Source organism: Acartia tonsa, chromosome 6 (genome assembly GCF_053477335.1).
Source record: "Acartia tonsa isolate MP-2025a chromosome 6, ASM5347733v1, whole genome shotgun sequence".
NCBI lineage: Eukaryota > Metazoa > Arthropoda > Copepoda > Calanoida > Acartiidae > Acartia > Acartia tonsa.
Genome location: NC_137265.1, coordinates 34,415,220 through 34,435,974, shown reverse-complemented (window position 1 = coordinate 34,435,974; position 20,755 = coordinate 34,415,220). Strand labels below are relative to the sequence as shown.

Genomic DNA, 20,755 nt, shown 5'->3' with positions numbered 1-20,755 from the left:
TTTCAAAAATTAGTTGATAATGGCCACCTTGTAAAAATAAGTGACCTACCTGAGGCAGAAAAGGAACTAGCTAACAAGCCTGGCTACTGGATACCATGGAGAGCTGTGTATTCAAGTTCAAGTATCAGTACTCCCTGCAGACTTGTGTTTGATGCTAGCTCAAGGACTAGAACAGGTTACAGCTTGAATGATTGCTTGGCAAAGGGAGACTCCAAACTAGCTAACCTACTCCACCTTCTTGTCCAATTTCGAAAGGGTAAAGCTGCACTGTCTGCAGATATCCGTATGGCTTATAACACCGTTAAACTGAAATCAGAGTTTTACCAGTATCAAAAAATGCTTTGGAAGGACTGTTTATCTATAGATGGTGATACAATAGAGATGGTGATTCGGACATTGATTTATGGCGTAAAGCCAGCTGGCCAGCTGACAGCTGAAGGGTTTAATCTGGTTGCTGATGTTGCTGAAGAGAAAGAGCCAGATCTGAAACTTGGGGCCGATACTTTAAGAGACAAAAAATATGTTGATGATATACTTGCTGCTTATGATAATGATGATGTTAGAGATCTTGCTGGAGACTGTCTTGAAAAGACATTAAACTATGGAACAATGGAAGTGAAAGCTGTCACTAAGAGTGGCCATGAACCTGATGAGAAAGTTACCACTGATGGTGCTAACTGTGGATTACTTGGCTACAAATGGGCTCCCAAAGATGATCTGATTGGACTTGATATTAAACCATTGTATCTTGGCAAGCGGAAACGAGGTAAACGACCACCCTCTATTGAAGGTGATATCCGAGAAGCTCTAGCAGGTAGATTTACCAAGCGTGTGATTGCTGGTACTGTTGCAGTCATCTTTGACCCGTTAGGTCTTATTGTTCCTGTTACTGGCCGACTGAAACTAGACTTGAGTGAAATATGTAAACTGAAAGTTGATTGGGATGATATGTTGCCAGTTGAGTTGCTTGATGTTTGGGTACACAACCTTCAACAAGTGCAATTGCTCGCTGACTTTAAAGTGCCCCGCAGTATATTTAATTATGATGTCGATGTTACCAATGGAGTAACACTCTTGGTAGTCACTGATGCTAGTCAATCCATAGCAGTAGCTACTGTATATGCTCAAATGAATCTTAATTCTGGAGGAAAGATCTGTAATCTTGTCATGAGCAAGTCTAAGCTGGTCACTAAACTCACAGTCCCAAAGGCAGAATTAAAAGCTTGTAATATGGGCTGTGTTTTGGCAAATCTGGTTGTAAGAGATTTTGGAAAATGTGTCAAGAGAGTCATCTTTGCCACCGATAGTGTCATTGCCCTCTATTGGATGAACTGTGATTCTCGCCCACTACAAACGTCAGTTAGAAACATGGTCATTGATATTCGCAGGCTATGTAATGTTGATGATTGGTTGCATATAGAGTCTGCCTTGAACCCTGCTGATATTGCTACCCGCACTGCTGATGCTTCTATGGTTACAGAAGATTCTGAATGGCAGCTGGGTAAGGATTGGATGCGAGAGGAGGTATCAGACATGCCACTTAAATCACTAGCAGAGATTTCTATGGATCATGAGGAGCAACGGCTGGCTTTACTGGAGATCCGTAATTCTGGTGCCCCTGGGCTAACCTTATTGGCTTTCAACAATAAAATAAGTCTTAGAAATGACCTTAGCAACTATCTTGTTGACCCTATGAGATACAATTGGAACCACCTGTTGAGAAGAATTGCTATAATTCTGATTGCTGCTGATAAATTCAAAGGTGTTAAGAATGGAAATGATACCATCATCCATGACAACCCAGGTGTTGTTAATGTTGAAGATAGTTACATAGATAAAGCTAAGAATTATCTATTCAAGAAGACAACTAAAGAGTTATTTGAATTTAATGAATGGAAGAAGATTGATGCACTTGGTGAGATGAAAAATGATATATTTGTTTATACTGGCAGAATACTGTCTGGTCATGAGGCTGAACTTGCCGACAATTCCTTGGACTTATCCAGACTTTCATTTGCTGTACCTGTCTTGGACCGTAACAGTCCAGTAGCATACTGTATTATGAGAACTTGCCATGAGAAACTGACTCATCATGGGGGAGCTGTATCTTCTCTACTGAAAAGTTATGAATTTGCCTTTATTATAGGTGGAAGGTCACTTGCTACGGAAATTAAGACAAAGTGTACCTTTTGTCAGCGGTACAAACTTAAAACCATCCAAATCGAGATGGGTAAACTTGATGATGCCCGTTATAATGTTGCCCCAGCTTTCACAATATGCCAACTTGATCTATTTGGCCCCTATGAGATGAAATGCCAAGTCCACCAACGACAAACACGTAATACTGAGACTGCTCAAGCCTGGGGTGTTGCAATCAAATGCTGTGCTACCAATGCTCTTGGCCTCTATGTAATGATTGGCTATGATACTGACAATTTCTTACTAGCTTTCCAGCGGCATATATACAGGTATGGTACACCGCTCCAAGTCCGCATTGATGCTGGTTCCCAGCTGATCAAAGGTTTCAAGGATATGAAGATATACGTTGCAGATGTTGCCAAGACCTTAAATGTTGAGACCGGTTCAAGTATTTCTTTCAAAGTTGCCCCTCCTGGAGCTCACAATTGGAACGGGATGGCTGAAAGATCAATCAAGGAAATCAAAGGAATGCTAAATACTGTTTTCAAAGGAAGGAATTTCTCTGTTATACAATTTGAGACAGCATTGGCCTATATTGCATCAGAACTTAATAACCTACCCTTCTGTCTTGGAAACAGGTACACAAATCTTGATGGTTTGGATTTACTTACCCCTAGCAGACTGCTTATGGGAAGAAACAAGGGTAGGACAGCTCTAGGTAGAGTTACTGTTGAAAGTCCTGGTAAAATGATGAGTTCTATTGATGATATCGAGAAAGCTTGGTGGGAAGTATTCAAAAATGCAAGGCTAGCTGATTTTTTCCCTAAGTCCAACAAATGGACCCACACCTCTCACCAGCCCAAAGTGGGGCAGATTGTTGTATTTCTACGAGATTTGTCAAATGCTTTTGGTTCCAGCATCTTCCGTATTGGCAGAATCAAGCAAGTCTTTGAGTCCAAAGATGGTGTTGTCCGCAAGGTTGAAATTGAATACAGATTATGGTTGTCCAAAACCACAAGCACTGTCATGAGGAGCCTTAGAGATGTGGCTATCTTAGAGGTTGAAACAGACCTTGACCTAGGAGGTCAGATAGAGGCTGAATTTGCCATGGACCACCTGTGGAGCTACTACAACAGGGTCGCTTAAACCCCACTACAACTATTGTACAAACTAATTAATTTATCCTGTGAAGTTTTATCAACGTTTTACCCATACTGTAATGAAGAAATACTGAATACCTACAAATTCTGATCAAGTACAAACCTCAACTGTTGCCTTTCTGTGCCGGGAGTGTAACGGACGTATGCTAATCCTAACTATTTAGGAGTTATGAGCCACAGTTGAGATGTTGACACAAGCCATAGAGTGCCGAGTAAAGAGTAGTAATGTTGTGGTGTAGAAACAAGTAATTTGATGAAGAAAAGGGGCGAAGATTTACTGAAGAAAGGGGCGAAGACATTGTAAAAGATGAACAAGTTAACTGTTGAAATCATGGAGAAAAAGTTAAGAGGAGAAAAGAGTTACAACATGATTCTGAGAAAAGAGTAGACCTGAGCCTACAAACTGCTTTGTCGACAGCTTATCTTCACATCACGCCACCCAATTATAGTACTAAATATTAATTTCTAAATTACTAAATTTCATTCCCACTCTTAAATACTTATTCTATGAAAATTGTGTCCAAAGTAATTAAAGTAAAGAAAAGAAAGACAATTATGTCCAATAAGAATTTAAATCTGTATTTGTTCATAGGAAATCATTGTAAAGAATATATGTGCACGCAAAATCAAAAGCAACTTAAGGTTTTAAAGCCTTTTTCTTATTTCAGAAAGTAAAAGTAAGTGAATAAATAAATATTTAATATAACGGGTGGCTACCTAGGTGAGAAAATTTTTATATTTAATTTGTAACAGCGAAGTCGTTGAAAGGATACATCAATGCAAGATAAATGGACAATAAGGTGAAAATATTTAAATAGTATCAAATGTTTTGTTGAAGTCAAACTAACACCAAATCATATGAAGATTGAATTTAAATTAAACAACGTTTCAAATGTTTTGTTAAAGTCAAACTAACATCAAGTGACTTAATGAACTTTCTAATGAAGTAAACTTAATGTATCAAATGTTTTGGTAAAGTCAAACCAACGTAAATCATATAAAGAATAAAGAGCTAAAGTACATAATTTAAACCTCCATTATAATGGCCTCCAATAATACTGTTCCATTTTAGGTGGATACCCAAACAGAGAACAGATCTGTGTTGTGTGAAAGACCCCTAATGCTAGAAAGACCCCTAAACAAAAGACCCCTAAGCAGAACTAATTTGATTGGCGGAAAACCAGCCTTGGATAATTGGAGAAACTAGTGTGCCCTACCTGTAAAGGGATTTGCTTATCACACTGAAATAAAAGGTATAGAATATTATACTCTTTTTAATTCCTTTATTGTAGCAAGGATTCAAGTAAATATTCAAAATAATGTTTAAATAATCTGACGTCAATAAGGAAATATAATCTGGCCTTGTCTAACAATTGTTATCTTTGCAGGACGTTAACAAGAACAGCTACAACCAAAGCTAATGAGAACAAGTCACAATAACTCAAAGCTAAATACCATCAAGGAAAGAACACCAACCCTAACAACGCAACTAGGGGATTAATTGGATATGTACTATTCTACTGGAACCAAACTTCAAACCTAACAGAGAGCCAATGTAAGTACTTTATAGCTCATATTCTTTAATACATTAAGTAGAATGAATTTAAGTGAACAAAGACTTTAGTATAGAATGTAAATTGTAAATTTAATTTCTTTTTATCTTTTATTCTTTCATTTCTTTATTTATAAGTGCACTTTTATTAGCCAACCCGTTCTTATTGTAACTACCTAGAATTAACATTGTTTTTTTTTATTCTAGGTTAATTTTACCGAACATTCGAGTCAAAATAACTGCTCTACTATTTCCAGACTGCATTGAAAGAAACTGATAAAATGTCAAAACCACAGAAATGAAATTCCAGCGGACCAAGATTGAGTGGCTCTGAAAAGCAAAGGTGAGCCGTCCGCTACAGGGGGGGGGTTAGTGACCTCTCTCTTTTAATTTTATTTTTGAAATACAAATTTTTGGGGGTATTTTTCATTTTTTGGGGGGGTGTCCAAACCCCCAAGAAAATAGGTACAATCTTTTTAAGGAATAAATACCCCCCCCCACTTCTTTAAAAAAAAAAATGTTACTTACATTTCTTCTGGTTTCAGATTGACATTTGTAGAATCTGAGTTGTACCAATCTGTTGTATCATCTGAAAACAGAAATGTTATATCAAGATTAGTAACTTAAAATCTCGCAATTGGCAAAGACAATCCCATTTATTTTTAGACTTATTAAAATTTTTCTCCTATTTCTAGCTATGCGGGGGGCTCAAGCCCTCCAAGGCATATTTTCTAACCCTGCTGGACAATCATTAACATTTACTTAACCTAACCTAACCTAAATTAACCTTTCAAAAGTTACTGTGAAAATACGATAAATCCCGCAACTTCGTTTTCTTTCCATGACCCGAATTTTTTCCTTCATTTTTTTGTTTTTTTTTGCCGTGGGAAATGATATCACTATTTTCCACCTCCATTCTTTAAAAAGGACATAATGAAAGTAGTAATGTTTGGAGGCGAAATAGATTTTCTCTTAGTTAAATATTCATTCATTAATCTTTTTGGCATCCTTTTTTTCTTTAAAAAGGAAAATGTTACCTAAAGTTCTCTGATTATCAGGTTGCGCCCCTTGGCTTGCAGGATTAGGCTTAGCTATTCTGTAACCAAATTTATCTTTCTCATCCGGGGCTATATTCATGTCCACAGCATTCTAAACAAAATTAAATTATTGCTTAAGTTTTAACAAGGACAATACAGTTAATAAGAAGCGAAGTGTATATACAAGAATTAACATATCGTATAAAAATACGATAATATGAATTAAAAAGGAAAAATAAAATATTAAAATAAAGCGAAACATGGAGCAAACTGACATTATACTTCATTTTATACCAACTCAAATACACCTCATAATTACCTATGAAAATCTACAAAAATAAATATCTAAAAATTTTCCACCTAAAATAACCCTATTTTTGGATATCAAACAGATAAACATAGTTGTTTATTAGCTTGTCTAAAAGCAACATTTTGTTATTGCAGCAGACAGATACTTAGCGCATTTGTAAAAAGGTACTACTATATATGTTTTGCAGGCTGTGAGTTTATTTACCTGGAAAGCGGCCTTCCCCCGTAGCACTTCTGCATGATTGTATATACATCTGTCTCCAAACTTGCATAGCAGTCCTCGCTTCCACATTACACATGGCTAAACAAAAATAACAATATAATATGGAAAAATGACTCAGAACACTTTTCGAGTTCTTATAGCAGTAAAGCTATTCTTTAGATTTCATTGTCTGCCGGTCCTTATAAGGGAAATGTAATTTTCTTAACTGCTATCAAAGATAGTTGTCATATTTTTGTATGTAGATTCTTGTGACTATCAAGCATGTTCTCTAAAGTGCACTTTGTCCTAATTGTCCGTCACTTTTGCTCGGATGATGAATATTCTATTAAAAATAAAATTTAAGCTTCTATTGAGATATATTGATTTAAATGTCTAATGAGCATCTACTTTATAATTATTAGATTTAATATATTGTCATCCTTGTTTGGGTACTAATTAACTTTGATTTTAGGATATTAATGATATCGTGAAGTGTTTTGATTCGACACTTTCAGCATGAGAAAATAAAGTTTTGTATAAGTAGCGTAGCAAAGACAAAATTGAAATCTTTTGTCAATATTATTTTAAGCATAATTATGGAAATTTTGTGCAACAGTTTCTTTCTTACTTAAAAAATCTATAGAGGTTAACAGAAAATACATTCAACATGTCACTGACAGACACACGGCTATGCCTTAATTTTAGAGTAGCTACGTCATTGAAAATGTTCATTCAAATATTTGAGTAAATGATACAAAGAGAAAGCGAGTGAAAAAGTGTTGCGCTCCTTATACTTAAACAATTTTATGAGTAAAAGCACAGTTCGAGAGAGGGAGATTTTTTACAGCAAAACACTGAGTTAGGTTGGGGGAGGGGGGGGGGGGGGAGTAGCGTTAGAACATTTCAATGCAGGGGGGGGGATCTCTAAAGCAATACGGTAGGGCATGGGAGTGGGGGGGGGGGGGGGGGGTGCTACATGGAAAGGGTTGGAAAAAAAAGGAAGAGATAATTGGATATTTAATATATATTGTATATTTCAAGTTAGTATAGTAGTGTAGCAAGGCACTTATTACGAGGAGATGGGGAAAGAAGGGGTTATCACATGGGGTAAAGGCTTCGATAAGAAAATGAGTAGGTTAATCAAATAGATCCAAGATAAAATGAGAGAAGGTCGTGAAGGAGAAAAAGAGATATTGTCTCAGAAGGAGTAGAGTATAAAAATAAGACTAAAAAAGATAAGTGGATAAAAGAGATAAAACCTAAGGGGGGGGGGATTAAAAGAGTTATACAAATAAATATTTGAAATTTTGAAGTTTATTTTACGGGGGGGGGGGGGAGGAAAAGTGGATTTAAATATATATCTAAATGATTAGGGCTATAATAATCAAGGTACAGAAAAAATAATATTTTGGTCAGAAATTAAATAGAATAATTTAATCCTATGCTACATGTACTGTGATGAAAATTAAGAAACTTTAAAAATCAAACTGTCATTATTAAATCAAGAAAATTATTAGTCAATCTGTCAAAGATTTATAAATGCCTATAGGTGGTTTAAGGCTTTCCAGAGCTCCCCCACCCTCCCACTATAGACTAGGCGCGAAGCAAATAGTTCTAAATCTAATGTAACACTTAGCTGTAACAATGTCTAAGAGGAACGGACATTTCCTACTTACAGAGTAGTTCAGGAACCAGCAGACTTTCAATTCTATGATAGTTTTAGAGCTGTACTGCTAGTGTAATAAAAATTCTTCGTTTTATTTACAAGAGCTCTAGTTGAAATCACCAACAAGAATTATTTCACATAAACAAAACAAACAAGTGTAAACACTACCTTTTACATTAGTTTTAACCATGACATTTTTTCTTTTCGATATTTTTAACATTTTTCTTCCTTTTTATGTAGCCACAAAAAGTAGACGGACAAAGGATTTAGTGTTGGAGAGGAGAGGTGGAAAATTACTGAATTGAATTGCAGATTGAGAGAGAGAGGGGGGGGGGAGTGTTTGATGATGGGAATGATAAGGGGAAATAGAAAGAGAAGGTAAAGGGTGAAAGGTTACAGAGAAGGAGAGAGGGACAGGGGTGTGGGTTGATTTTGTTGAAAGTAGGAAGGGGCAAAATGGGAAGGGGAAAAAGTATGGAGTAGTAGTCATTAAGAAAACAGAGGAAAGGGTAAGGTATGGGGAATAGAGAAACAAAAATAAGATAATATGACAAAGGGAAATGGGAGAAGGAGAGGGGGGTTACATAAAAAGAGAAAACATGAAAGGCGTGAGTAAAGTAAGCGTTAAAGGGAAGTGGGAGGCTTATTCCTTTACAAATTATAGAGGGAGATAGAGGGAGAGAGAGTGAGGGATTTTTCAGGCATTGGGAAAAATCAGACTTGAACAGGCATAATATGAAAAGAGAAGAATATAACTTGCAAAGATGAAATGGGGAAATATGTGAAGTAACATAAATATTATACAAAGAGAGAGAGAGAGAGAACGATACGCACAAGGATGATAACTTCCTGTAAAGCGAAGCCCAGAAAATCAGAAAACTCGAGCCAAAAAATTGATAAAAATAAATATTTTTAATTTGGTGACAAAGAAGTATAAAATCAACAGGTTTAAAATGGACGTAAGGAGTTTTTAATCTTGATATGAGAGTTGCTAACATTATAGATTATACCTTCTTGTTACAGGAATCTTAATGCAAGTTTAAAATAAGTCGCTTTTTACGACTAGAGGTATCAAACATACGTACTCATGTAGAAAAGTTTTGCTTCAGCAAAATTCCTCTAATAATCTAAAAACATTAATATTATATTGTTATGGAATTTGTAAGAAATTTAATTTAGAAAAGTTAAATACAATTTGCAATGAATCTAACATCCTTTAACAAGGATTCTTACGCCCATAGCACTCAAGATTTAAAACACTTTAAAAATAAGTATTCTACCAGTGATCTAAAGGGATAAGACAATGGCGGATAAATTGTTATAATCCCCAATAATGATTCACAAATTTACCCCTTCTCTGGATTACAATTAGTAGTTATAACGTTTGGACACTGAACTTAATGAATCAACTAATGAAAATTCAATACAAATCCCCAAAGTTGTTAAGTCAACGAACAAAAAAAACGAAATTATAAAACTTTGGGGACTACAGTTTTATCGAGCCCAATGTCCCCTCCCTCCCTGACTCTATAGAAAGAGGCAGACCGAGTAAGGGAAACTAAGATCTATACATGTAAAACATGTAAATTTTAAGTTTAAGATCTCCCTTGCTATTGAATCAATTGAGTATTACATTTTTAGGAAGATTTATTTATATCATAGGGATGTTTTAAGGTGTTCCCAACCATAAAAGTTTAAGATGCCCTGGAGGCTAGAGGCTCGGCCCGCGAGTGTAAAAAAAATACAGCAACTTGGTGGTTCTATATAACTACAAACCTGCTATATAGATTTGCCCAAAAAAATATAAATCCTCAATTGGAGACTTATTAAAATTTTAGCATAGACTGGTTATATAAAGAGGTGTTGATTTTGTTGTCTTTACTTTGATAATGCGGTAACTAATGAACCCATTTAGTTCTCCATTTTAGTGATGCTTTATATAGGTCCTGGGATGGTTTTATATATCAAACTGTTGGTAAGGTTTGGGCTATTTTTCTGCCATTTTCTACCACAAAGAATACATACCCTTACATGCTATGAGCGTAGCTGCTATGTGTGTGGATTGGGGGAGGGAGTGGGGGGGGTGAGGTTAGACAACCTCTCCAAAATTACTAAAACCGTCCCACATGTAAGAATCTGTATTATACATTTGAACAAGATGGTTCTGCGGTTAGCGAGATCTTACGATTAAGACACACCGACATATTAACTCTATAACATATTAATTATAAGACCAAATTTTGAGTTTAAATAGACAATGCACTTTTAGGACTCATTATTACTTTTTATTTCTTAAGAAATCTTTAATGCATCTAAAAATTCAATTTAATGCCAAAGTTTTGTCTTGAATTAAAAACTATTTATTAATCAGTGAAGCTTTACACACCCATAAAGTTTCTAGGGGTGACATACAGTTACATTTTTTAGAAAGTGTGGGTATTTTTATAGCACCAGTCAAAAAAGAGGGACAAGGATTTTTGTATAAGGTTAACATTCTAAAGTATAAAGAAAGGAGGGAGAAATAGAGATGTGTAGAAAACTAGAGGGAGATATTGAAAGGGAGAAATACTTGCTTTGGAAGATTTTTATATTAAGGTGGGCAGTTCGTTCGTAGGGTGTGTGTGCAATAGGTAGTGAAAAAGTATGTGGCTTGCTTAAGGAGAGAGAGAGAGGGTGGGTTTAATATGAATTGAGAGTGGGGGAAGCTAGGGAGTATGAAAAGTAAAATATTAGGCAGGTTTCAGTATCTACAATGGGGAGGGGGTGGGTTAGAAAATGCGGGAGAGTTTGGTGAAAAAAAGAGAGACTTAATGAGTAAGTAAAGCAGAGAATTACGAGAGGCAAAATTGAGAACGGGGAATGGGAAGTCTTGGGGAAGGGGTTCAAACAGAAACCGCGGGGGAAGAAATAAGCCACTGATACATAAAATATAAAGGGGAAAGATATTTTATGAAAAGGAAAACGGATGAATAAAGTATGGAGGGGGATGACTACAATATCTACTTTATGTGTAGATATGTATAATTTTTAGTATAGAGGGAAGGGGAAAATTTTTAAGAAAAGCATTTCTATTCAAGAGGGTTTGGAACTAATGGGGAAAAAGGCAATTTTGAAAAAATAAGGGAAGGAAGAGAATAAATTTTTATATTTTAATAGATAGGGGAAAGGGTAATGGACAAAAGTATATGAAAGAAAAGGCTGGGGAAATCATTACAGAAAATGAAAAGGGAAGGCACAAAGTGAAAGGGAATCTTTACCTCACTGAAAGAAAGATAACAAGGGAGAGAGAAATGGTAAGGTAAGGGGAGATGGGGGGGGGGGGGGGGGGTATTGAAGGGAAAAAATTCGTATGAGTGCCCAAAATACTTTATACACAACTAAAACATCCTGAAACTAGGGGCAAGGCATAGCATGAGCCAAGTGATATTATGTTTAACTAAGTTTTAGGCAGGTTAAAAAAAACAGTTCTCTTTATGAAAATTCTCGGAGCTTTCCCTCAAATCACCTAGCGAACACAAAACACTCCCCATTATTAGAATTAATTGAGACTAAGGGAGAAGGGGGGAGTTTATTATCTTTATGCCTTATCCCTATGAGGAGCCCCAATATTGTGTTTCCCTATCCCTGCGGAACTACCCTGTACAAAATAAGACCTAATTTAAAACACTAACACAAGAAAAACTATTCCATATTATTTTCTTTTTTTTCAAAATAGGAGGGTTCTATGCTCGCTACACCATTTGAGGAAACCAACAAATTTGCTAAAAGAATATTAGTGATCACTCATATTCTTAAGTAGTTCTGCCCCTTCCATCTAAAACCATCTGAGACCAAAAGCAAGCTTTAATAAAAACTAAAATTATTTATATACAAAAACTGAAGAAAACATTAAGAAAGTACATTAACTACAAAGTCATTCAGTAGCTCATGAAATATTGGTATTTTTAATAAGAAATAAACACACTTTCCCCATCACTGAAGTTCAAATTCCGTAGAGCATTGCTGACGTACCGACCAACCAACCATTTGAACTATAGAAACTGTACAACAGAATCATAATATTCTATTATAAATTTATGATGGTAGTTAAGAAACATTTCATGTATTCTAGAGAATTACAGGCAGATAGATGGACAGAGTGAGCCATAGATTAAATGCTCTTCGGCCAGCAAAATATTTATCCATCTCTAAAGCAGCCAAATACATTATCATTCACCCTAAGGACCGGACGGAAATACAAATTGAATTAAAGAGTAACTTCGCTACTAAAAATAAAAGTCAATGCAAATAAAATCACCTATGCAGGGAAGGGACAATTCTGGTTTATTATCAATTAATCGTTTACCAAATGGAAAAATTCAACACATAAGATTTTTAGAGGGTTGGAACTTTTAAGGGGCTTGTCCTATCCTAAAATCCTAGCATAGTTCAATCAAATTAAAATGAAAGAACCCCCCCCAGGGAATCTTCGATCCTAATAAAGCACAATATATATCGCCATTCTAAAGTAAAAAGATTATTTTTTTTTAGTAGCGAAGCTACCCTATAGTTCACTTTGTCTGTCCGTCAGCCAGTCAGTAACGCTATGGGGGAAACGTGATTTTCTTCTGCTCCTATTCAAGATAGACAGCTGAAATTTTTAAGATTCCCATTATATAAGCTCATCTAATATATACATTGTTTTGTCCATCTGTCTGTTATTTGGGGTGCTAGATCGATTCCTAGATTTTTAGGTTTTCATGATTTTCTCGATTCCTATTCAGTATTGACGGCTGAAATTATCAGGGATTGAATATGCTCATATTCTACATATTTCCACCAAGTTTCATTGAGATTTGTCTATTAATTGCGGTTCTAGATCAATTCCTAGATTTTAAAGTTTGTGTGATTTTAAAGGTTTCCTGTTTACCTATTTTATAATGTTTAATGTTTATTGTATGACACTGCTCTTCAGTAATTTTTTTCCCAAAATCCATTTATAATTTTTGAGCTTCGCTAATTATGGATGTTGTCATCCTTGTTTATATCATATCATTTTTTTTGCTTCAATCATGAATTTAGTCATTCTTGATTTAATTCAAAGTGACATTTGTGCTTTACATTCGACTAGCGGACTAGCTGAAGGGATAGTTGCATGAAGTGCATTTTAGAAAAATGATTTCAAGTTTAAGTTAAAAATATATCATCAAACATATACGAATAATATTGTATTATAATAAATAACAAACAATTAGACATCACTAAATTAGTCGTTATGCTGTTTTTGTAAAATAAGCTAGCTATATAAATTGCATATATATCACAAGAGCACGATTTTGAAATCTTGATATCTTAAAAACTAAAAAATTGAAATTCTTTTAGATATATGCCATATAAATAAAGTTTAAAGTTAAACCATTGAACAGGAAAAAAATCTGCAGTTCACTAAATTCAAGTTTAGATGCATTTCGTGCAACTACAACTTTAAAAGTTAAACACTAGGGGTTTTTGTATTGGTCGGGAATTGCAGCAATGTTAGACATGGCATGAGTAAATTTTTGTTAATCTATAACTTAGTCATTAAGTTGTCTTATTATTATCTTTTGTATCTTGCTTTCCCTGTTATGCTTAAAAATCACGAACGAGTACTTTTTGGGTGTTGGAAAATGATGAGGGAGGGGGTATAAGATACCCACACCCGTCATACCTTTCTCTTTCAGAAAACTACAGATCCTTAGCACCCCATCTCTTTTCAACATAAACCCTTAGTATTTTTATCCCACTTTTTTATATATACCCCCATCTTTTTTATACTTGAAAGTTGATTACCTATACTGAAAAGAACACCCTTTGTCCCCAAGTCTTAATTTGATTGGGAAATTTTACCCTTTTGGAATTTGGAGGAGGAGAAAAATGAGATGGGTAATCATTAAGGGTAAGTAAGGGCAGGCAGAAAGCGAAAGGAAAGGTTAAAATTTAGCAGTAAAGATAAACAGAGAGGGGGAGGTGGGTAAGGAAGGTGGATTTACTGTTTAAGTGGAAGTAAATTATCACAGGGTTAAATAATAATAAGAATAAATCCATTGAACCTTCCTTTAGCTTTATTGTATTTTCTTAGGATGTAACATTTGAAAATTACAAAGTGAGTTAATAAATATTGATATCTTGCAGGGGGGGGGGGGGGAAGATAAGTAGAGCGAGAAAAATAAATATGGGAAAGGCAATGTGAAATATTTTTATAAGACTTAATAGAAAGAGAGATAGAGAGTGGGGGATGAGTGTATGAATTAAGGAAAAGAAATGGAGGAAATTGGAGGAAAAGTGGAAGGCATAAGAAGGAAGTTTAGTTTTATTGAGTGAGAGTAAAAGTTGCACAAAAAGGAACGTGGGTACAATAAGAGAGGGGTGGGAGGGCAGAAACAGGGTTCAGTATTCTTAAATCTAAAAGCAAGAGAAGGGAAATTGGATAAGTGTAATTAAGCCATCTTATTTGAAACACATTACATTTTTACCAAACAGCGTATGCATCTTTAACATATATGGCATTGAAATAGCCTACAGCCATGCAATCTATGGACCCATGTAAAGCTTCCCCTTAGATTGTGTTTTGTTTCAATTAGGGGCTTATTGTGAAGTGACATTTGTGCTTTACATTCGACTAGCGGACTAGCTGAAGGGATAGTTGCATGAAGTGCATTTTAGAAAAATGATTTCAAGTTTAAGTTAAAAATATATCATCAAACATATACGAATAATATTGTATTATAATAAATAACAAACAATTAGACATCACTAAATTAGTCGTTATGCTGTTTTTGTAAAATAAGCTAGCTATATAAATTGCATATATATCACAAGAGCACGATTTTGAAATCTTGATATCTTAAAAACTAAAAAATTGAAATTCTTTTAGATATATGCCATATAAATAAAGTTTAAAGTTAAACCATTGAACAGGAAAAAAATCTGCAGTTCACTAAATTCAAGTTTAGATGCATTTCGTGCAACTACAACTTTAAAAGTTAAACACTAGGGGTTTTTGTATTGGTCGGGAATTGCAGCAATGTTAGACATGGCATGAGTAAATTTTTGTTAATCTATAACTTAGTCATTAAGTTGTCTTATTATTATCTTTTGTATCTTGCTTTCCCTGTTATGCTTAAAAATCACGAACGAGTACTTTTTGGGTGTTGGAAAATGATGAGGGAGGGGGTATAAGATACCCACACCTGTCATACCTTTCTCTTTCAGAAAACTACAGATCCTTAGCACCCCATCTCTTTTCAACATAAACCCTTAGTATTTTTATCCCACTTTTTTATATATACCCCCATCTTTTTTATACTTGAAAGTTGATTACCTATACTGAAAAGAACACCCTTTGTCCCCAAGTCTTAATTTGATTGGGAAATTTTACCCTTTTGGAATTTGGAGGAGGAGAAAAATGGAATGGGTAATCATTAAGGGTAAGTAAGGGCAGGCAGAAAGCGAAAGGAAAGGTTAAAATTTAGCAGTAAAGATAAACAGAGAGGGGGAGGTGGGTAAGGAAGGTGGATTTACTGTTTAAGTGGAAGTAAATTATCACAGGGTTAAATAATAATAAGAATAAATCCATTGAACCTTCCTTTAGCTTTATTGTATTTTCTTAGGATGTAACATTTGAAAATTACAAAGTGAGTTAATAAATATTGATATCTTGCAGGGGGGGGGGGGGGGGAAGATAAGTAGAGCGAGAAAAATAAATATGGGAAAGGCAATGTGAAATATTTTTATAAGACTTAATAGAAAGAGAGATAGAGAGTGGGGGATGAGTGTATGAATTAAGGAAAAGAAATGGAGGAAATTGGAGGAAAAGTGGAAGGCATAAGAAGGAAGTTTAGTTTTATTGAGTGAGAGTAAAAGTTGCACAAAAAGGAACGTGGGTACAATAAGAGAGGGGTGGGAGGGCAGAAACAGGGTTCAGTATTCTTAAATCTAAAAGCAAGAGAAGGGAAATTGGATAAGTGTAATTAAGCCATCTTATTTGAAACACATTACATTTTTACCAAACAGCGGATGCATCTTTAACATATATGGCATTGAAATAGCCTACAGCCATGCAATCTATGGACCCATGTAAAGCTTCCCCTTAGATTGTGTTTTGTTTCAATTAGGGGCTTATTGTGAAGTGACATTTGTGCTTTACATTCGACTAGCGGACTAGCTGAAGGGATAGTTGCATGAAGTGCATTTTAGAAAAATGATTTCAAGTTTAAGTTAAAAATATATCATCAAACATATACGAATAATATTGTATTATAATAAATAACAAACAATTAGACATCACTAAATTAGTCGTTATGCTGTTTTTGTAAAATAAGCTAGCTATATAAATTGCATATATATCACAAGAGCACGATTTTGAAATCTTGATATCTTAAAAACTAAAAAATTGAAATTCTTTTAGATATATGCCATATAAATAAAGTTTAAAGTTAAACCATTGAACAGGAAAAAAATCTGCAGTTCACTAAATTCAAGTTTAGATGCATTTCGTGCAACTACAACTTTAAAAGTTAAACACTAGGGGTTTTTGTATTGGTCGGGAATTGCAGCAATGTTAGACATGGCATGAGTAAATTTTTGTTAATCTATAACTTAGTCATTAAGTTGTCTTATTATTATCTTTTGTATCTTGCTTTCCCTGTTATGCTTAAAAATCACGAACGAGTACTTTTTGGGTGTTGGAAAATGATGAGGGAGGGGGTATAAGATACCCACACCCGTCATACCTTTCTCTTTCAGAAAACTACAGATCCTTAGCACCCCATCTCTTTTCAACATAAACCCTTAGTATTTTTATCCCACTTTTTTATATATACCCCCATCTTTTTTATACTTGAAAGTTGATTACCTATACTGAAAAGAACACCCTTTGTCCCCAAGTCTTAATTTGATTGGGAAATTTTACCCTTTTGGAATTTGGAGGAGGAGAAAAATGGAATGGGTAATCATTAAGGGTAAGTAAGGGCAGGCAGAAAGCGAAAGGAAAGGTTAAAATTTAGCAGTAAAGATAAACAGAGAGGGGGAGGTGGGTAAGGAAGGTGGATTTACTGTTTAAGTGGAAGTAAATTATCACAGGGTTAAATAATAATAAGAATAAATCCATTGAACCTTCCTTTAGCTTTATTGTATTTTCTTAGGATGTAACATTTGAAAATTACAAAGTGAGTTAATAAATATTGATATCTTGCAGGGGGGGGGGGGGGGGGGAAGATAAGTAGAGCGAGAAAAATAAATATGGGAAAGGCAATGTGAAATATTTTTATAAGACTTAATAGAAAGAGAGATAGAGAGTGGGGGATGAGTGTATGAATTAAGGAAAAGAAATGGAGGAAATTGGAGGAAAAGTGGAAGGCATAAGAAGGAAGTTTAGTTTTATTGAGTGAGAGTAAAAGTTGCACAAAAAGGAACGTGGGTACAATAAGAGAGGGGTGGGAGGGCAGAAACAGGGTTCAGTATTCTTAAATCTAAAAGCAAGAGAAGGGAAATTGGATAAGTGTAATTAAGCCATCTTATTTGAAACACATTACATTTTTACCAAACAGCGGATGCATCTTTAACATATATGGCATTGAAATAGCCTACAGCCATGCAATCTATGGACCCATGTAAAGCTTCCCCTTAGATTGTGTTTTGTTTCAATTAGGGGCTTATTGTGATCTTAATTGGGGCATACATTTTACATCTTTAGTCATTTCGAAGATAAAGCCGATCACAATTAGCGAACGATTAATCACTTTACAGTAAAATGTTCTCTGCAATTTTTTTGCAGAATACATATTACTGTCCAAAAGACGAGTGAGGGGGGATGGGGGAGAGAGTTTTTCATTCAGTATGTATTTAAAGTAGGAGAAGGAAAGGGGAAGGTAAAAATAGAGGTGTGGGTGCGACATTCAACTCGTAGTCTCATGACGACGTGGGTATTAGGGAAGTGGGGGAAAAAGGGGTATGCATGCACTAAAGCATTAAGAGGGAAATGTGTAAAGGGAGATTGATAAAATCATCTTGGGGAGAAAGGGGGGGGGGGGTGATATAAGACAAATCTATTGTAAAAAAGGAGAGTAACTAACACAGGTGAGGTAATCCAAGACAATATTAGAGGAGGGGGGGGGGGGGGGGAGGGTAATGTGAGGGAAACCCCTTCCTTAAAGAAAGTAGAATGGAGTAACTGGATAGGAACAGATACACTAAAATAAAATTTAAAAACTAAGATTTTAATTTTCTTACGTGCGTTGTATGTATTTGTAACAAAACTTAACGATCTTAAGGGATAAGGTAATGGAAGATAAATATATGTACCTATATTCCAAAAGATGATAAAATATAGCTAATCACTTCTGTATGTTAAACTTATTAGTTGCAAAGTTTTGACACTGCTAGTTTACTCCTATAGAAAATGATAGAATTTGGGTACCAGAATAATTTACCAACGAATCCCCCCCCCCCCCTTACTGATCAAAATATTTACAAGATACTATAAATTCGCAAATATAAATTAAAGGGGAGAATACATAACTTTAATGTCCTATCCCTGACTTGGAAAATTTTCAAAATTATTCGAAGCATGTTCATTAAATCTTACAATTATTTACAGAATTATTTTTCCTATTATCAGTGTCTGTTAGTAACACGAATCTAACTAACACACCGCCCTTCCTTCGAGATTAAGAAGGTTTGGGAAAAATATGGAGGGAGATGACAAAGGCAGAGATTTTGTAACCCCCCCCCCTCTAATATTTTAAATTATTGAAGGCAAGGGAAATGGGGATAAGACAACGGATAATTATCAAATGTTGTCCCTAATTTTTTTTCTTAAGCAGATTATTACAAAAGTAGCGTCTCGCAATGGTTATATTATCACTTGGATCTTACACCAGATTTTCATGTTCTTTAATAAAGTGAAACACGCAGCAGGCTAAATTAAAGATTCCACCCTTCCACCCTCAAACTGACCAATAAATGAGTTTCATGACAGCAAGGTTGACGTCATTTTTATCAAGTCTTAAACTGCAGTTAATATTATTATGCGTGTATTGTTTAAGTATTTGGTCCTACCTATCAAAGTAATTTTTAAAATCGAAGCTTTTCTATAATTTCCGTACGTCCGTCCGTCCGGAACGAAGGGGGGGGGAAGTTTTGACACATTTGCGTAAACAGGGAGTATAGGCTTTATCTTTGGACTTAGAGGATAGGTTATTAGAGATAAAATCATCCTTATATAATGAATTTTCCCAAGTTTTAAGATTTTTTGGATAGGCCTCCAGGTTCCGGATCTCCAGGCCTCCAGGTGGTTTCTGGACAGGTAAAAAAAATAAAAATTTCTTATTTGAAGAGTTAGAGGTGAGTTTATAAAACAAAATAAGCTTCTTTTAATATATTATTTACATATTTAAAGAAAAAATTACAATCGGCCTCCAGGTTCAGGTGCTGCAGGCCTCCAGGTGGCCTCTGGGCAGGTAAAAATTAAAATTTCTTATTTGAAGAGTTAGAGGTGAGTTTATAAAAGAAAATACGCTTCTTTTAATATATTTTTTACATATTTAAAGAAAAAATTACAATCGGCCTCCAGGTTCAGGTGCTGCAGGCCTCCAGGTGGCCTCTGGACAGGTAAAAATTAAAATTTCTTATTTGAAGAGTTAGAGGTGAGTTTAAAAAACAAAATAAGCTTCTTTTAATATATTATTTACATATTTAAAGAAAAAATTACAATCGGCCTCCAGGTTCAGGTGCTGCAGGCCTCCAGGTGGCCTCTGGACAGGTAAAAATTAAAATTTCTTATTTGAAGAGTTAGAGGTGAGTTTATAAAAGAAAATAAGCTTCTTTTAATATATTTTTTAAATATTTAAAGAAAAAATTACAATCGGCCTCCAGGTTCAGGTGCTGCAGGCCTCCAGGTGGCCTCTGGACAGGTAAAAATTAAAATTTCTTATTTGAAGAGTTAGAGGTGAGTTTATAAAACAAAATAAGCTTCTTTTAATATATTATTTACATATTTAAAGAAAAAATTACAATCGGCCTCCAGGTTCAGGTGCTGCAGGCCTCCAGGTGGCCTCTGGACAGGTTAAAATTAAAATTTCTTATTTGAAGAGTTAGAGGTGAGTTTATAAAACAAAATAATCTTCTTTTAATATATTATTTACATATTTAAAGAAAAAGTTACAATCGGCCTCCAAGTTCAGGTGCTGCAGGCCTCCAGGTGGACTCTGGACAGTTAAAAAAATAAAATTTCTTATTTGAAGAGCTAGAGGTAAGTTTATAAAACAACATAAGCGTATTTTTAGATGTTATTTACACATTTGAAGAATAAAATACAATCGGTCTCCAGGTTCAGGTGCTGCAGGCCTCCAGGTGGCCTCTCGACAGGTAAAAAATTAAAATTTCTTATTTGAAGAGCTAGAGGTAAGTTTATAAAACAATATATGCGTATTTTTAAATGTTATTTTCATATTAAAAGAAAAAATTACCATCAGCCTCCAAGTTCAGGTGCTGCAGGCCTCCAGGTGGCCTCTGGACAGGTAGAAAATTAAAATTTCTTATTCGAAGAGCTAGAGGTAAATTTATAAAACAATATAAGCTTCTTTTAATATATTTAATTTTTACATATTTAAAGAAAAAATTACTACGGCCTCCAGGTTCAGGTGCTGCAGGCCTCCAGGTGGCCTCTGGACA

The 20,755-nt window shown here is 35.0% G+C and overlaps 1 protein-coding gene across 2 annotated transcripts in view; it reads right to left on the bottom strand.

The window, feature by feature from the left end:
• LOC145322471 (uncharacterized) overlaps window positions 1–20,755 on the bottom strand; it is a 68,319-nt gene that overhangs the window by 6,401 nt on the left and 41,163 nt on the right. For both annotated transcript variants that reach the window (XM_080164476.1, XM_080164477.1), the window contains exons 31-33: window positions 6,403–6,498; window positions 5,889–6,000; window positions 5,380–5,440 (exon numbers count right to left, since the gene is read on the bottom strand). In XM_080164476.1, the coding sequence (XP_080020602.1) occupies window positions 5,380–5,440; window positions 5,889–6,000; window positions 6,403–6,498 (269 nt within the window). The remainder of the gene's footprint in view (window positions 1–5,379; window positions 5,441–5,888; window positions 6,001–6,402; window positions 6,499–20,755) is intronic.